At 38.4% G+C, this 14,940-nt stretch overlaps 2 protein-coding genes and 2 pseudogenes across 2 annotated transcripts; 1 reads left to right on the forward strand and 3 right to left on the reverse strand.

The window, feature by feature from the left end:
- Nucleotides 1-1,272: 1,272 nt before the first annotated feature.
- LOC116193973 lies at nucleotides 1,273-3,887 on the reverse strand (annotated as a pseudogene).
- Nucleotides 3,888-4,721: 834 nt separating this feature from the next.
- Nucleotides 4,722-7,065, forward strand: LOC116194172. The gene is made up of 6 exons (XM_031522924.1): nucleotides 4,722-4,963; nucleotides 5,527-5,649; nucleotides 5,753-5,854; nucleotides 6,112-6,182; nucleotides 6,324-6,386; nucleotides 6,505-7,065. Exons 2-6 carry the CDS (start codon nucleotides 5,589-5,591, stop codon nucleotides 6,799-6,801), a joined length of 594 nt encoding a protein of 197 aa, XP_031378784.1. The 5' UTR covers nucleotides 4,722-4,963; nucleotides 5,527-5,588; the 3' UTR covers nucleotides 6,802-7,065.
- A 1,835-nt stretch (nucleotides 7,066-8,900) lies between these two features.
- LOC116197315 (pathogenesis-related protein 1-like) lies at nucleotides 8,901-9,593 on the reverse strand. Its single transcript, XM_031527411.1, has one exon. It carries the CDS (start codon nucleotides 9,531-9,533, stop codon nucleotides 9,045-9,047), a length of 489 nt encoding a protein of 162 aa, XP_031383271.1. The 5' UTR covers nucleotides 9,534-9,593; the 3' UTR covers nucleotides 8,901-9,044.
- A 1,981-nt stretch (nucleotides 9,594-11,574) lies between these two features.
- LOC116194983 lies at nucleotides 11,575-12,385 on the reverse strand (annotated as a pseudogene).
- Nucleotides 12,386-14,940: the final 2,555 nt, after the last annotated feature.

Below are 14,940 nucleotides of genomic sequence, written 5' to 3' on the forward strand. Positions count from 1 at the left end.
GTTACACGCTCTGCAACATATTAATATATCGGGGCCACAGTATCTTAAGGGGGCACTTGCCCCCTGAAATTCGTGGCTCATTTAATTTGTTCCCATAAACTACATTTTTTTTAGATTTTACCCCATAAATTACAAATTTTTAAAGATTTTTCCTTGCTGAAAGAAAATTCTGACTCCGTCTCTATTCGTATCTTATACTAAAATGTAAAATTCAATCGTGAAATTTTTTCTTAAATATAATTCTAGTTTCATAAATTGTTTTCTAAGGCACTTCAAATATTCACAGAATTATTTTATTATATTGATATTACCTGAAGATTTTAATTAAATTACAATTTTTTTGTAAATAATTAACTGATTATAACATTTGATTATATAATTTCCTTGATAAAAGTTGCATAGACATATTACTGTCTTTTCCGATTGTACTTTAAAGTACCTAGATAATATATCTAACTTGGAATTTTAAGATTTTAGAACCTAATGAAAATTTTATGTTGGGCTACGTATTGGAGAACAAACTCCGTTAGGACCTTCCCCCTAAACAAAGAAAAAACAGAAAGGCAAAAAGGAAAAAAAGTTAAAAAAAAAAGAGAGAGAGAGAGAGAAGACAATTGGAGCAGAGGAGACAGACAGAGCTAAGGCAGCCGAGCCTGGAGCTCGTGCTTTGAAACCGTTCATGTAGATACTTGATGCACGATATCCTACATGCTGGATGTATCAACTCACAAATCAATCGGATGTATCGGAAATTATCCGATGATGAATTCCGTGCTCACTTGATCCCTTCTGGAGGTTCACACCACGAGGGATGATCCAAGGCATCTATTCATCTGTTTTCGTTGAAACTAACTGCGAATTTTGGGTTTGATTTACTTTTGCCAGTTTAATCATAGAATTATACGGACATTGGAGTGAAACGCAACCCAATCGAGCACTCGATTGCGATCATCTTCATATCATACACCGGAATAGCTAGAAATTTCCGGTCGTATCCAAAGAGCGAATGACCCCTCTCCAATCTTCATGGAAAGCTCTTCCATTTCATTTCATTACATAGAGTCAGCTCGAAGCGGCTTTATCGATACAAAAGGGTCATATCCAAATTTTCTTGTATGAAATCCGCTTATTCAAGTAACATGCAGTCACAGTAATGCCTAGCACTGTACAGATTACAGATCAATAGACTGACAAAAACAAGAGCCCAGAGCCTCAAATCAAATGCCAAATTACAGTTGACGATGGACAAAGGAGCAGCAAATATTCAAGCACCTAAAACAAGCGCTTCCGGCAGCTTGCTGCCCTGCAGTAGCATGGCATCTCCTTTACCTTGCCATCAGGACCGATGATAACGTCGAGGGCAAAACCTTAATCGTATGTGAGCTCCTGCAATTGGAAAAGAGCAAAAGCAATCAGCTGAGGGACAAACTCAAACTACTGCCACCCGGAGGATATTTAATCAATTATCATGCAAATAAGAGGTCCAATAAAAAAAATACAAATAATATCCATCAATACATTTTATAATGTCATGCATTCGAATCAAGATGAAACTCATCAGGCCCATGCACCAATACATATGTTTGGATTACTTGACCAGAAGAACTTGTCGAAACTACTTGAAGAGACACATGAGAGTCAGTGAGAAAAACCTGCATCGGTTGAATGTTCTCTGAAGAAAATAACACCACTCTAGCAAGCCTCATGTCAAGGTGTGAGCTTAAAACGCACTGAACGTAGAGGTTAGGCTCACAGCTATGGTTTATAAACCGGGCAATGTTTCCAGAGGAGCCTGCATCGATGCAGAACTCTGGTTCATCTCTCTGATCATCACAACAATCCACTTGATCGACCGACTGACTAGATGAATCACAGGACCTCCTCTGGCAACTAATATAATCAATAAGTGGTGGTCCAAAACAGCTTGAGACACCGCAAAATGAAATTTAAATGGAACGAAAAGCAAAATATAGCAGATCAATATGCTTTTCATGAGGAACTCTGGATAATGAAGAGAAACATTCATGACAACACCCTAAAACGTGTACTGAATCAGAAAGCAATCTCTTGAAAAATCTCGACGACAATACTTGGATTTCACTGCACTAGATCAGACTAAAATGTAAAAGTGGTCAAGTTAAAATGCAACAGCTTAACTGAATTAATTATCTAAAAAAAATTACTTGGCAACTGTTTTGTGTGTAATATGACATTTGAAAGCATTTTACAATGTCAAAACTGTAAAAAAATGGCAGGTGACGGCAATCAGTTCCAGAAAAGATAAATTCAACTGACACCTCCTATAATGAAATAAAAATTAACAATTACACCTCCTGTTTCATAATGGGATACCGAAACCCCCTTCTTCAAGGACACAGACACTACAATAAATTTTAAAGACAGTATAAACCTTGCATAGAGGAGTGTCGGGTACTTTTGGAAACTTATGGACGGTGTTAATGTCCTAAAAATGGGGGTGTCAGAACCCTATTCTCTTTCAGTGAAACTATAGGAGATATCAATGGAATTTACCCATCAAAAAATGAAAGACTTGCTTTCAATGCAAAAGATGATTTTTCTTTTTCTTTTTATAAGAAAATAGAAAGTTAAAACCTAACCGCACTCTCAATGTACTATTTTGGAAGAAAAGCCGGATATAAAGAAGCCAATAACTACAAGGATAGGTATATGTACATACCTCCCTCCCTCCGAGCCCCTTTCATGGTCTGAATGCAATCAATGTCAAAGATATAGCTGTTCTCCAAGGCACTCTCCAAATCTTCTGACCTCCTCAAGATTCCAATGTACTCACATACAGGTGCTCCAGAAGGTATAAAATCCCATGATCTAACAGCCCATCCTTAACGTGGAGCTCGAAAAACCTAAGACACGTCATTAGCAATGAATCAATAAGTAGCAAGAGCAGCAAATTATTTAACAAAAACAGTTTAGGTACTCATAACAACCTCAAGATGATGTTTGAGTCCTTTTTGAGATACACGATTTATACAATCAGGTCCACAGCCACAGTTTGGACCGCATTCATAGACAACATCCTTCGGTTGTGTTAATCTATGAGAGAAGGGGGGGAAGATCCCTCCATCATGAAAATTTTTCCAAAACTTAATTTTCAAGTTTTCAAAGAAGCAAAAAAAATCCATGCTTTTCGTAGAAAGAACAAAAAACCTAGAAATATCCAATATGTTATGCAAGTGAACAGGTTCAAAGAACTTATGTTCTTACTGTTGGAACATAACTAAATTTTATGCCAAATTGAGATTTAATATCAATTCTAGCTAAATTTATCATGCTCCTTAAATGCAATTCTCACCTGCCTCCGTCTCGCTTAGCATAGGGGAAGTCAGAGCCATTCAATTTAGCACATGCACAGATTCTAGGATCCATGCACTTCCCCTTGCACTTGAATTGAGTCGATATATTTGAAACCTGAAATTTTAGCAACGAACTCTGCATAAGCCAACTTCAACACGACAGCGTTGGATAAGCTACTGTTAAGAACATGAAACCCTTTCCTCAAATACATGGCCTAGCACTAACGAGAATGGCGAAATTTTATTGTTAATCTCAGAAAATTGATGTAGTTTGCGTTCAGAACATATAAAAACAACAGCATGATATCGTAATTACTCACCTGATGGTGGAACAGGTGGTTCGTTAACTAAGTTGGTAGCTGGTATAGCATAATTTTCTTGACCACCTGTTATATCCGGACATACCAAGCTTTTGGAAACAATAAAGTACACATTATCATATCTTATTCCGGCAAAACAAATAGTGATAGTATTTGCTTCAATGATAAAGTATTATACCAGCGTAAATCTGAAACAGACTGAGGGACACGTCCCTTCACAAAGTGAACCTGCCATCATTAAAAAAAGGAGAGATTATTTACTTCAATACGTAAACAAATGGATGAATAAATCCCAAATTCAAGATGAAAAAGCTAGACACAGAGCCTATAAACCTTGCTATGATAGTTTACCCTTCTCCGGTACATATGCTAATGATTGAATTATATATGCAATGAAATGACTGAACCCCTACCAACAAAACTGCCGTCCTACAGATGAGTACATGAAATGTCATCTGGTATGACAAGTTATGATGTGCATCTGCACTTTGTTAGTTGCTCAATTGGGATGATACTCGCACTGAGATCTCGTTGTGAGACAGTCTGCTGGTTTTGACTTCTAAGAATTTCTGTTTTCCTTTAGTTAAAAAGGTTGATGGTTCTCATAGTTCTCTCGCCAGATTATAATTAGAATGTCAAATCTTTCCCTTGCACTTCCTTTTCTTCTACAACACTAAATATTATATACCACATCAATGATGCATATGATGGGATGGACTAAAATGATAGAGTTTTTTTCTTCGGGTAATAAAGTTACGGGAGATATTGCTCTCGTAATCGCGGGATATTGATTATTAAAAGTTATTTTCGTCCCAATAACTATGCCTTTTAGAACTTGAATTTGTGTTTTCCTTTTTACGATAGTTGAAATTGCTTATTACTCAATTAATATTTTGTTTTGTTGATAACACCGTAACAGTATAGAGTTTTACTACCCAATGTATATATATTATATAATTTGAAGGAAAAGGGAAAGATTGACTGATTTATAACCCATGTGCATTATTTATGGGGCTGCCTCATTGAAGGCCCATCTGACCCATGTTAAAGGCCCCCATGGCCCATATTCGTATCCGTAAACCCTCTGAATCGTCCGTCTCCCCCGCTCCCCTGCTCTGCTCCGCTCCTCTTCTTCGTGCGCGGTTCAGCTCCTTCGGTGTGATAGCTGATCCCTCCTGTCCCTTCTGAGCTCACCCCCGCTAGTTTCCGCTCTCCCTTTCTTCTCCGCTTCTGCAGGGGAGCTTTCATCCGATGGTTTGTTAGATTCTGTATTCGCTCGCACCGACATCGCCGCCCTGCCGAGCTAGTGAGGTGAGGGCTTTCGTCTGTGGGATTGTTGACTCTGTAGATTTCACTGGCCGTGCTGATTAGCGAACGAATGGTTTATTTTGCAATTTATTTGCTCTCCATGGCGATGGCAGGCAGGAGAAAAAGTTTCAATTTTTAGTGGAGAATTTAAGAAAAACTTCTACTGTATATCGATTTGCTTGCTTCTGCTGTGCTGGTGATTTTTCCCTATTAGCTCTTTGATTGTGGCGGTGGAGTTAATACTGATATGCACGCTTAACGTGTAAGATCATGAGAAGCAGAGTCGATGTAGTCTTAGAATTCAGCCTGAGATAAGCAGCAAAATTGAAATTAGGATATCGCAGTTCGTTGTTTGAGTTTTAGTGTAGTGTTGTGTTCGCATTTCTGGGTTTGGTTGCTGTTCATTTGCGGGGGATCTTTTACTATGTCGGAACCTCGGTACCTCTTTCAAACTGAATTGACATGGTTTTGCGTATAATACTGGCATAAAGTTTCGCAAAGGCTCGCGCTTTAAGGCTGCGTGTTTCCTTTTCTGTCCAATAACTGCTATTGTGTTTTGTGGGCAGAAACCCTCTGTAGGTTCCAAGCATCTGCGTGACTTCTGCACCGACTGTTATCGAACGACGAGATGCAGCCTACAAGCAAAGAACTTCTTCAACTAGAGGAGAAAGATACTATCTCATCCATAGGTACACCTTTTATATGTCACTTGCCCACAGTGAGAAATGTATAGTCTCATCTGTATCCTCATGACTGCTTGAGGGTCCTAACACTCCAATTTTGCTTGTGCAGAGTCGTCTTTGCGAATATGTGATGAAAAGAGTTCAGCCTCTCAAAAAAAACAGGCTCATCCCGACAGAAAGCCTGCGATTGGTCAAGTTCCTAAAAGCCAAGGTAGTGGCACAATGTAGAATAGAGACTCTGCTTAATCCAAAATTGCAATTAATTTCTTGGTTTCATCTTCATGTTGTATGTCATAGTATTTGAAATTCGTAATGGGAAGTGGAAACTCTTTCCAAGTTCCCGTCTTTATAATTATAAACTTACTGAAAGACCAACAGTTCAAAACTAAAGGGAAATTAATTAATTTATGAAAATAGGAAAAATTGTTCCTTTGGAAGTCAATTTGTTTTTTGTTTTTATGGATGCAGTTCTCGGTAAAGTGCAAGATTTTCTGGGAGTCTTATCTGAAGCCAATAAAAAACTGCAACTTGAAGCGAAGGTATGAATGATCGTCTGACCGGATCTCCTCAGAATCATACTGGATTTTTATATGAAAACCCAATTCTTATTTATCGACTGCGTTGTCTAACGAAACCTATTTCTCTTTTCTGACGTGCATATTTTGTTGTTTTTGACATAGGATAATCCAGAAGAGTTTGACATAGAAGCGCTTAACGGGAATGAGTCTGAAGTGATAGAATTGGTAAATTTGTTGAGTCTCTGGTTTCACTTTGTTGGAAGACATATAAGGCAAAGAATGTCTTGGGACTCTGTAAAATGTTTTCCATAAATGAATACGAAATCCTGGTCTCTCTTGACAGGATTTAATGCTGGGTATTGCTGATCTTCACACCCCCGAGGCAGTTGCTGCTGCAGAAGCTTCAGTTTCCGGCTATCAGCCCCCTGTTCCTCTGTTTGGCAACGACAGTGAAACAGACTCGGACAGTAGTAGTAGTGATGAGGATGGTGACAACGACAATGAAAATGAGGAAAATGATGGTGAGAAGAAAAAGGATTTGCCATCACAACCCCAGAGGTCAAAGTCGGGTGAAGATGATTCCGGTGAAATCATAAAGAAGGGCTCAAAAAAGAGGCCGAGGATCATTGAACTTTCATGAGAAAAATTTCTGCCCTCTTTGGTTGGCGGGAGAATCTACATTATGGAAGGATTTCGTAGACGTGAGTGGGACGAGGGCAGTGCGGCCAACCACCCCCCCCCCCCCCCCCCCCCCCCCCCCCCCCCTCTCCCTTTTACTGTTCTTCTTTTATAAAGTAATATATTTGAATGTACGAAATTCCATCCACTTCCCAAACTATTTTGACTTTGACGATGGATGTACTTCTGCAGCTCTGCTTAGCCCATACACTGTCTTCTCTATGAATCTCCCAGAAAGGTCAAAGTGCCCTTCAAATGGAATATCGGATTGGCTTGATAGGCAACTAAATAACATGATATTTCGAAACATAAGAGAGTGAGAAACTATTTAGGCGAAATGAGTTTAAAGCAATTTACTAGTCTGCCAGAGGACGCGAGACGGTACTTATTGAGCTCCGTATATTTCGACAATAACTATAACTTACTCATCCTACATGGACAGATAAAGGCTCAACAGAGATTGGCGCCACTCCAAGCAAGCGAGGTTCTCGCCATACGGTCCTCGGTAGTGGGCCGCCTGTACGGACCCGAATGTGGACTCTCGGTGAGCCAAAATGGGGTGCTGATACCTCAATGGATGGTATCAGATTATATGTGTTCAGGGGAGTAATCACTGGCATAGCTCGCAAGGGTCCCTTCCAACATCCATTGGACCATCGATCCTGACTTGTCTTTGTCCATCGTTGTGGGCAGTGGGATAGCCTTGCCGTGAGGTTTGGAAATTATCCATGGTTTGTCTTCAGAGATCACGAGAAAGATTAGGCTTCATTTGGTTTTTAAATCTTAATAAATCTTACTCAACTCAACTTAATTTTATTTTTCCCTCAATTCAACAACATAATCATTACATTTTTATATTTTTCTTTAATTAAATAATAAGTTATCTCGCATACTTTTTTTTATGATCATTTTTATAATCAATTTAACTTTATTTTCCCTTTAATTCAATAACACAATCATTATATTTTTATCTTTTTCTCTAATTAAATCATAAATTCTCTCTCATACTTTTTTTTCTAATAATTTTTATAATTAAATTTTTAATAATAAATTCTTCATCTATTTTCACATCTATATATACATATTAATTTTTTAATAATAAATTTTCCATATACTTTTATATCTATATATACACATATATATATTATTACGCATCAATATAATTGTCACGCTTGCAATCATTGTACAAAATCAAGTTAAGTTTGATCATATTATCCAACTCGAAAACCAAACGCAAACTTAGTAGCCTGAATTATTGATTTTCAAACCTATAATTAGAGTCGGTCAGCTGGTTGCCCTTTCACGATTAATAATTGTTTAGCGCCACCGTCTATATATCTTCTCCGCCAAACCCTACTCTACGTTCACTCATTAACTAATGGAGACCATATTTTCAGTTGAATCTTCTGCTAAATATTAGACCATCTGAGTGAAAATAAACACGAATATCATCTCGTTCGATTACTATAAAATCGTTGTTTTGAAGAATACGTTGTTGAAATTCGAGTTTTATTTTGTCCTTTTTCTTCGTGTACAGTATACGTGGACCACACTGGTGCATGTTAGTACATGAATCAAGAAATGGAAGGAAATCGCAACTACAGAGGGGAGAAAATAAAATCAAATTACGATTCCACCGAAAAGAATCAAATTATGATTCCTAGGCCGAGGCAAGCATCAACATGATAAATTGGCAAAATTAATGTTTCTTTCTGGTCCAATTGACAAATAAAGATCCTGAAGGGTATTACATATAGTATCTTTTTGGTTGAAAAATAACATATATATATATATATATATATATTTTATGATTAACATATGGTGTCTATCTAAATCGTCTTTGGCAATATGCATATTACCGTCAACTCAAGATTAGTCAATTTTAAGTTTTACTTATTTCACTTTATTTTAATCTAAAGCTCGGACTTGGGCAAGTGGATGTTAGTTCCCCTGCATAAATTTCTACTTTTTTTTTTTGGGTGAAAAGCATAAATTTGAACTTGGGAATATCAGAAATTCTGCTGCATGGCGGAATTTCACGTGCTTAAGACAATTCTATTGTTTCATATAACTTATTACAATCCACATACACATTGTTACTTCGTATGTAATATGAATGTGCGTGACTTTATTTAGTATCAAACAGCCACGACAAATGGTGGCGTTAGGGCATTCTTAGGTAACTTTTACATCGGTGTTTAATCCTTAGTAAGGTTTCTGTCCAACGATGTTTCCACGAGGATCATAACTGCATATGATGGACGTTCCTCCAGAGTTGCACCTCACTTTGGCACAACCCAGCCGGACGGAGTTGCGCCACACCACCTGGGTGTAGTGCCCGCAGACCTTGCCCTGAGCGCAGGTGTTGGAGTTGTAGTTGTAGTACGCCTTCTCGTCCACCCACAATTTCACGGCGGTTGTACCTGACATGTCGCCGCTGCTCCAGGCCAGGTTCTCACCGTAGGGCCCACCGGAATGGACCAGCTTGCAGTCCCCAATGCGCTTGTTGGCGTAGTCACGGGCGTAGGTGGCGAGCTTGTCATCCCACACCATCGGCCCCACGCCGACCTGCCTCCTTGCCGCGTTGTGGGCGTCGAGGTAGTCCTGTGGGGAGTTTTGGGCATGGGAGGGGGAGACCAGTGCAAAACATAGCAAAGAAGCAATGGCAAAACAAAGGAAGTGAGAAACTCCCATTGTTGTTGTCCTCTCTCTTTCTTCTAGGAATATATTATGCAAAGAAGAAAAATTTATGTATGGGATCTGATTTTGATGCAAATAAGTTTGATGCTTAATGGGATATTTATGGGGTTCAAGATGATGATTTTTTTCTTTGGTCTAGGAGGCATAAGCTATTGATTTTAAAAGGATTATAATGAAAGTAAAATTACGAATTAGGGCGAAGTCCTACAGCTATCCAAAAAATTAAACTTCACTTCTAAATGTATTAGTTCAGATCAAGTAGTCTTAAACGTTTGCTAAATGAGACACTTAGGTGGCATTTGAAATTTAGGTTTGATTTTAACTTGACTTTGATTGTGATTTTACGGAGTATTTGGTAAAACTTACGGGCCCATATTCATTTGAGAATATTGTAATTATGGAGTTATATTAAAATGAAGTGGTGTAAATATTTATGGGTGGGGCCCATTATTTTGACTTTGATGAGTGTAATTTGTTTTGTTATGGGGAGAGTTAAAATCAAAATCACGATTCTAAAATCAAACCCAAATTTCAAACGGATGGTCTATTTAGTAACTAACCGTTAAGGTCCTGCTGCCTTCAATTGCAGAATTGGACCATAAGTGTCTCATTTTATAAATGTTTAAGATTATTTGAGCCAAATCAATATATTTAGAACTAAAATTTAAATTTTTACATGTTTTTAAGACTTCCACTGTAATTTTACCTGACAATTAGAAGGACTACTAAAAACACAGTTTAACAGTTCAAAATCACACAAAAACTTCTAAAACAATCTCATGTTTCAACTTGTCTAAGAGAATAAAGAAAGTAATACTGGGGATCTTCTTCAAGCAACCTTAGAGAATGGGAGATTAGACAACCTTAATTAATCATGATATAAATTTAATTTGTCCAAGGCTTATTGTTATTAAGATAATTGAACGTACATCTTTTAGGAAACAAATTTTAACAAAATAAAAAGATTTTATTGGTAGTATATGAGCTTGAAATCCTAATAGAAGTACAAGTAGTATCCTAATTCCACAAGTGCCTTTTCCAAATTTCATAGCCACCACCGAAGATTTTGGTACGTGGCTTCTGAAACATGATTAGATTGACTGGAAATTTTAGGCTCCGTTTACTCTGAGAAAAATTTTTTGAATTTTTTTTTATAAAAAATAGAAAAGCATAAAAATATGTGTTCACCTATTTAAAATGAAGAACAATTTTTTAGGAAAAGAAATTGTTTTAATTTCTCAAATTCAAAGTAATTTAGAGAAATACTTTTAATAATTTTTCAATTTTCTTTTCTTTAATAGGAAGGTTCTTTATCAATTACTTTTGTCCTTTTTAATTATACAATTATTCTCCCTTTAATTGGAAAGTCTCTAGTGATTGTTAGATATGAAATATAAAGTTAAAATTTTTAAATTTTGAGTTTGTAAACATGATTTCTCATTTTTTTTTATTTTCTGTCCGAACCCTGGTATCCAGAAGCTAAATTGTATTCCGACTAATTCAACAGTCTTTCACTGTTTATGTGTAGAATCCCCTTCAAATTCGACAAGGGCAGTGTTTTGAACTTACCTTCCCCTAACAAGGAAGATAAAGATAGTAGATGCTCAAGGCCATCCAAACTTACCTTCAAATTCAACATGATTCCTTTTTTTTTTTTTTCAATCTGAATCATGGTATTTGCAAGTTCAATTGGATCTTGACTAATTCAGTAGAGCCGAGTCGGCTCGGTAAGGGGTAAGGCTCTCATAGCTTGGATTTTCTTCATTCACAAGACTTGAACTCGAGACATTGCTTAAGGAGAACAAATGCCGAACCATTTGAACTAACTCATAATAATTATCAATTTTCTATAAAGAAATAAATTTAGAAAAGGAGAAGAAAAATGAAAAAGAAAAACGAAAAAAGACTTTTTGAAAAGTAAACATGCCCTTAAGTTGTCTTATTTCCGATTTCATTAATCCATGACTTGGACTTGGGCAAGTCAAGGTTAGCTCCGACTCAAGTTCCCTTCCCCGGCATTACTTTCTACTTGAAATTATAGGAATCTGACAAATTCTGCTGTATGGCGGAATTTCTCTTGCTTAAGACAATTCTATTGTTTCATAGAACTTATTACATTGCACATACATATCGTTACATCGTATAAGTAATCTGAATGTACGTGCGACCTTATTTAGTATCAAAAGGCCATGAAAAATGGCGCCGGGCATTCTTAGGTAACCTATATATATTGCATCGGTGTCTAGTACTTAGTAAGGTTTCTGCCCGACGATGTTTCCGCGAGGGTCGTAACTGCAGACGATGAACGTTCCTCCGCTGTTGCACCTCACCTTGGCACAGCCCAGCCGGACAGACTTGCCCCAAACCACCTGGGTGTAGTGCCCGCAGACCTTGCCCGGAGCGCAGGTGTTGGAGTCGTAGTTGTAGTTGGCCTTCTCATCCACCCACATTTTCACTGCAGCCGTGCCCGACATATCGCCGCTGCTCCAGGCCAGATTCTCGCCGTAGGGCTCCGGACCATCTTGCAGTCCCCAATGTGCTTGTTGGCGTAGTTACGGGCGTAGGTGGCGAGATTGACGTCCCACGCCATCTGCCCGACCCCGACCTGCCTCCGTGCCGCGTTGTGGGCATTGAGATAGTCCTGTGGTGAGTCCTGGGCGTGGGAGGGGCAGACCAGGGCCAAACATAGCAAAGAAGCAATGGCAAAACAAAGGAAGTGAGAGACGCCCATTGTTGTTTTCTCCTTTTCTTCTAGGAATGCAAAGGATAAGATGAAGTATGGAATTTGATTTTGATGCAAATAAGGTTGATGCTTTATGGGGTATTCATATAGGGTTTGAGGGGTTGAATTTTCTTTGGTCTGAGGAGGCATAAGCAATTGATTTTCCAAGGATTATAATGATAGTGAAATTGACATTTAGAAAAAGACTACTCTAAAATAACGTGATAAGGCTTTAACGGTTCAAAATCACATGAAATCCTTTGAAACAATCTTTTGTATGCGGTTTCAACTCGTGCGAGAAAGTAGTGGTAGTGGCGGTTTCTTCAAGAAACCATAGAGAACGGGAGATTAGTAAACTTTTTTGAATCAGGATTTAAATTTAATTTCATCCAAGGCTCATTCCTAAATAAGATTATTATATGATAAGGAATGTCTTTTTGCAAGAGAAATATAAAAGGAAAAAAAAAAAAGAAACCGAGAGATTTTACTTGCAGTGTATGGATTTTGAAATCTAATGGAAGTACAAGTAGAATTTCCATGCTACATTCATCCTAGTTCCGCTAGATGGCTAGTGGCTTGAACCGTTCCAAATTCCATAGCCACCACAGATTTCGGTATGTGGCCTATGAAAGACGATATGATTGACTGGAAATTTTTTTTCGGTTATATGATTGACTGGAAATTTGAATTCATCAAACGTTGATTGAGGAGCTAATTGTGTTATCTAAAAGGATGAGATTGTTGAAAAATCAGAGAAGAAAGTTCTACCATCGTGTAACCTTGTCCATAGATGATATTCCCATGTTACTAGGGAACAAAATTTTTGGCCTTCCAGAGCTTCCGGATAATAATGTCAGGGCGTTGTTCGTGCTTTGATCTTGATTGATGAGCTGATTAACTATAAAATGCTGTGACAGGACGCTGAACTAACGAGGAATGACTGGCAAAAGTAAAAATGTATACGTAAATTTACATGGACACTCAGGAACAGAGGGAAACAACGGCCGGCAGGGCAGCTGAGAATTCACTATATGAGTTAAACCGTGAGAGTATAACCTAAAAATGTTACTCATAGACACGACCCCAAGATTAGACAAGCCAATGCGCTTTTCGTTTGCTCTCAGCAATAGAAAAAATACGCCGTAATCAGGGGGTCACGTTCTTGGGTATATGGGTCAGCAGGCCTAGTGCAAAACGGTTGAGACATGATTAATGGGTTGCCTTTGCTCCACTGAAAATCTGCAGCAGCTCAGGAGACTTGAAGGTCTATCTCTTGCTGTAAGGTGAGAAGATTTCTCTTCCATGTCATGTCCCCGAGGAGAACCGCCATTTACATTTCCATGTGGAAGTTGTGGCATCTGTTGAACAGAGATGTCATGACCCAAGAGAAAATTCACAAGATCATTTGCCAGTGAATTCTGCTGTCAAGTTTGTTCAAATCTGTCAAATAATGCTTTTGAGTGAAAAGATCCAGATCACTTACAGATAGGATCATAGGAGGAAATTTCCTAACAAAACCGGTATCTTGCTGATTTAACTCCTTGCTTTGCAGCGAATTTGATGCTATCTTCTCTCCCACCTTCTACAGGGATTTAACTCCTTACTTGGAATATCCTTTTCGTCCTATCCTGTTGATTGTGGATACAAGCCTTAAGACCGAGCCGAGGAAATGAATATATAATGATGAACACGAATTGTGAATGGCAGTACAACTGAATACCTTCACGAACATCCTATGTGATCCGGCCAATTTATATTTTGTAACCTGCATGTGCTTCATGTCATATGTCCTTGAGGTAAACGCATTTCCAAGAGAATCTGTTCGATAAAAGAAGTAATGAGAAAGACTCGAGGGAAACCAAAAAAGGTCCATCGCAGCAAGCTAGTGCTTTGCATGAAGCGTTACCTTTGTTTGATCTAAATGATTCTTTTATTGCTTCATTGTGAAAACAATCTGACCGGATGTCAGAGCAGAGGCGCTAGTACTAATCATCCATCAGTAGTTCTTTAAAGCCTCTTCAGTTCAGTTGTTTCAAATAATGTAGATTGGATAGATGAGGCAACTCCTTCATTGCTGGACACTGAACAGTACTAAGGATTTCCAATGATACCAATCTTGTGAGTCCTGGAATCTCTACAAGTAGCCGACAACCAGATAGGTTCAATTCTCTTAATCTCTGTAGCTTTGACAGATCACGCAGCTCCTTCAGTTTTTCACACCAGAAAAGGTTGAGTACCTCCAAAGACAGCAGGCCCCGAGTCCTGGAATTCCTACAAGACGTCGGCAACCAGAGAGTACCAACTCTCTTAATTTCTGCAGCATAGAAAGATCTGGTTCCTTCATTGCTTCCCACCAGGAAGCATCAAGTACTTCCAATGAACTCAAGTCCATAAGGCCTGGCAACCATCCAGTCTTAACTCTCTCAACTTCTGCAGATTCGACAGACCAGACAGGTCCTTGCACTGGGAGACAGTTTAGTATCTCAAAAGATGCCAAGTTACAAGTCCTCGAATCTCCAAAAGGTCTTTGCGACCTGCTACGTGTAATTCCATTAAGTTGTATAGCGATGACAGATAAGGTAATTCTGCTATACCTGGGCAAAGCGATAAGACCAGAACCTTCAATAATGCCAATCCAGAGAGTCCAGGAATATTTTCTGGCCATTCACAATTCGCCAA

This window comes from Punica granatum, chromosome 2, assembly GCF_007655135.1.
Source record: "Punica granatum isolate Tunisia-2019 chromosome 2, ASM765513v2, whole genome shotgun sequence".
Classification (NCBI taxonomy): Eukaryota; Viridiplantae; Streptophyta; class Magnoliopsida; order Myrtales; family Lythraceae; genus Punica; species Punica granatum.

Excerpts from the sequence above, each read along its gene's own strand:
- LOC116197315 (XM_031527411.1), bottom strand. The coding sequence starts at position 9,533 with ATGGGAGTTTCTCACTTCCTTTGTTTTGCCATTGCTTCTTTGCTATGT.
- LOC116194172 (XM_031522924.1), top strand. The coding sequence starts at position 5,589 with ATGCAGCCTACAAGCAAAGAACTTCTTCAACTAGAGGAGAAAGATACT. Across the intron at positions 5,855-6,111 it reads TCAAGTTCCTAAAAGCCAAG|TTCTCGGTAAAGTGCAAGAT; the intron begins GTAGTGGCACAA and ends TTATGGATGCAG. Across the intron at positions 6,183-6,323 it reads AACTGCAACTTGAAGCGAAG|GATAATCCAGAAGAGTTTGA; the intron begins GTATGAATGATC and ends TTTTTGACATAG.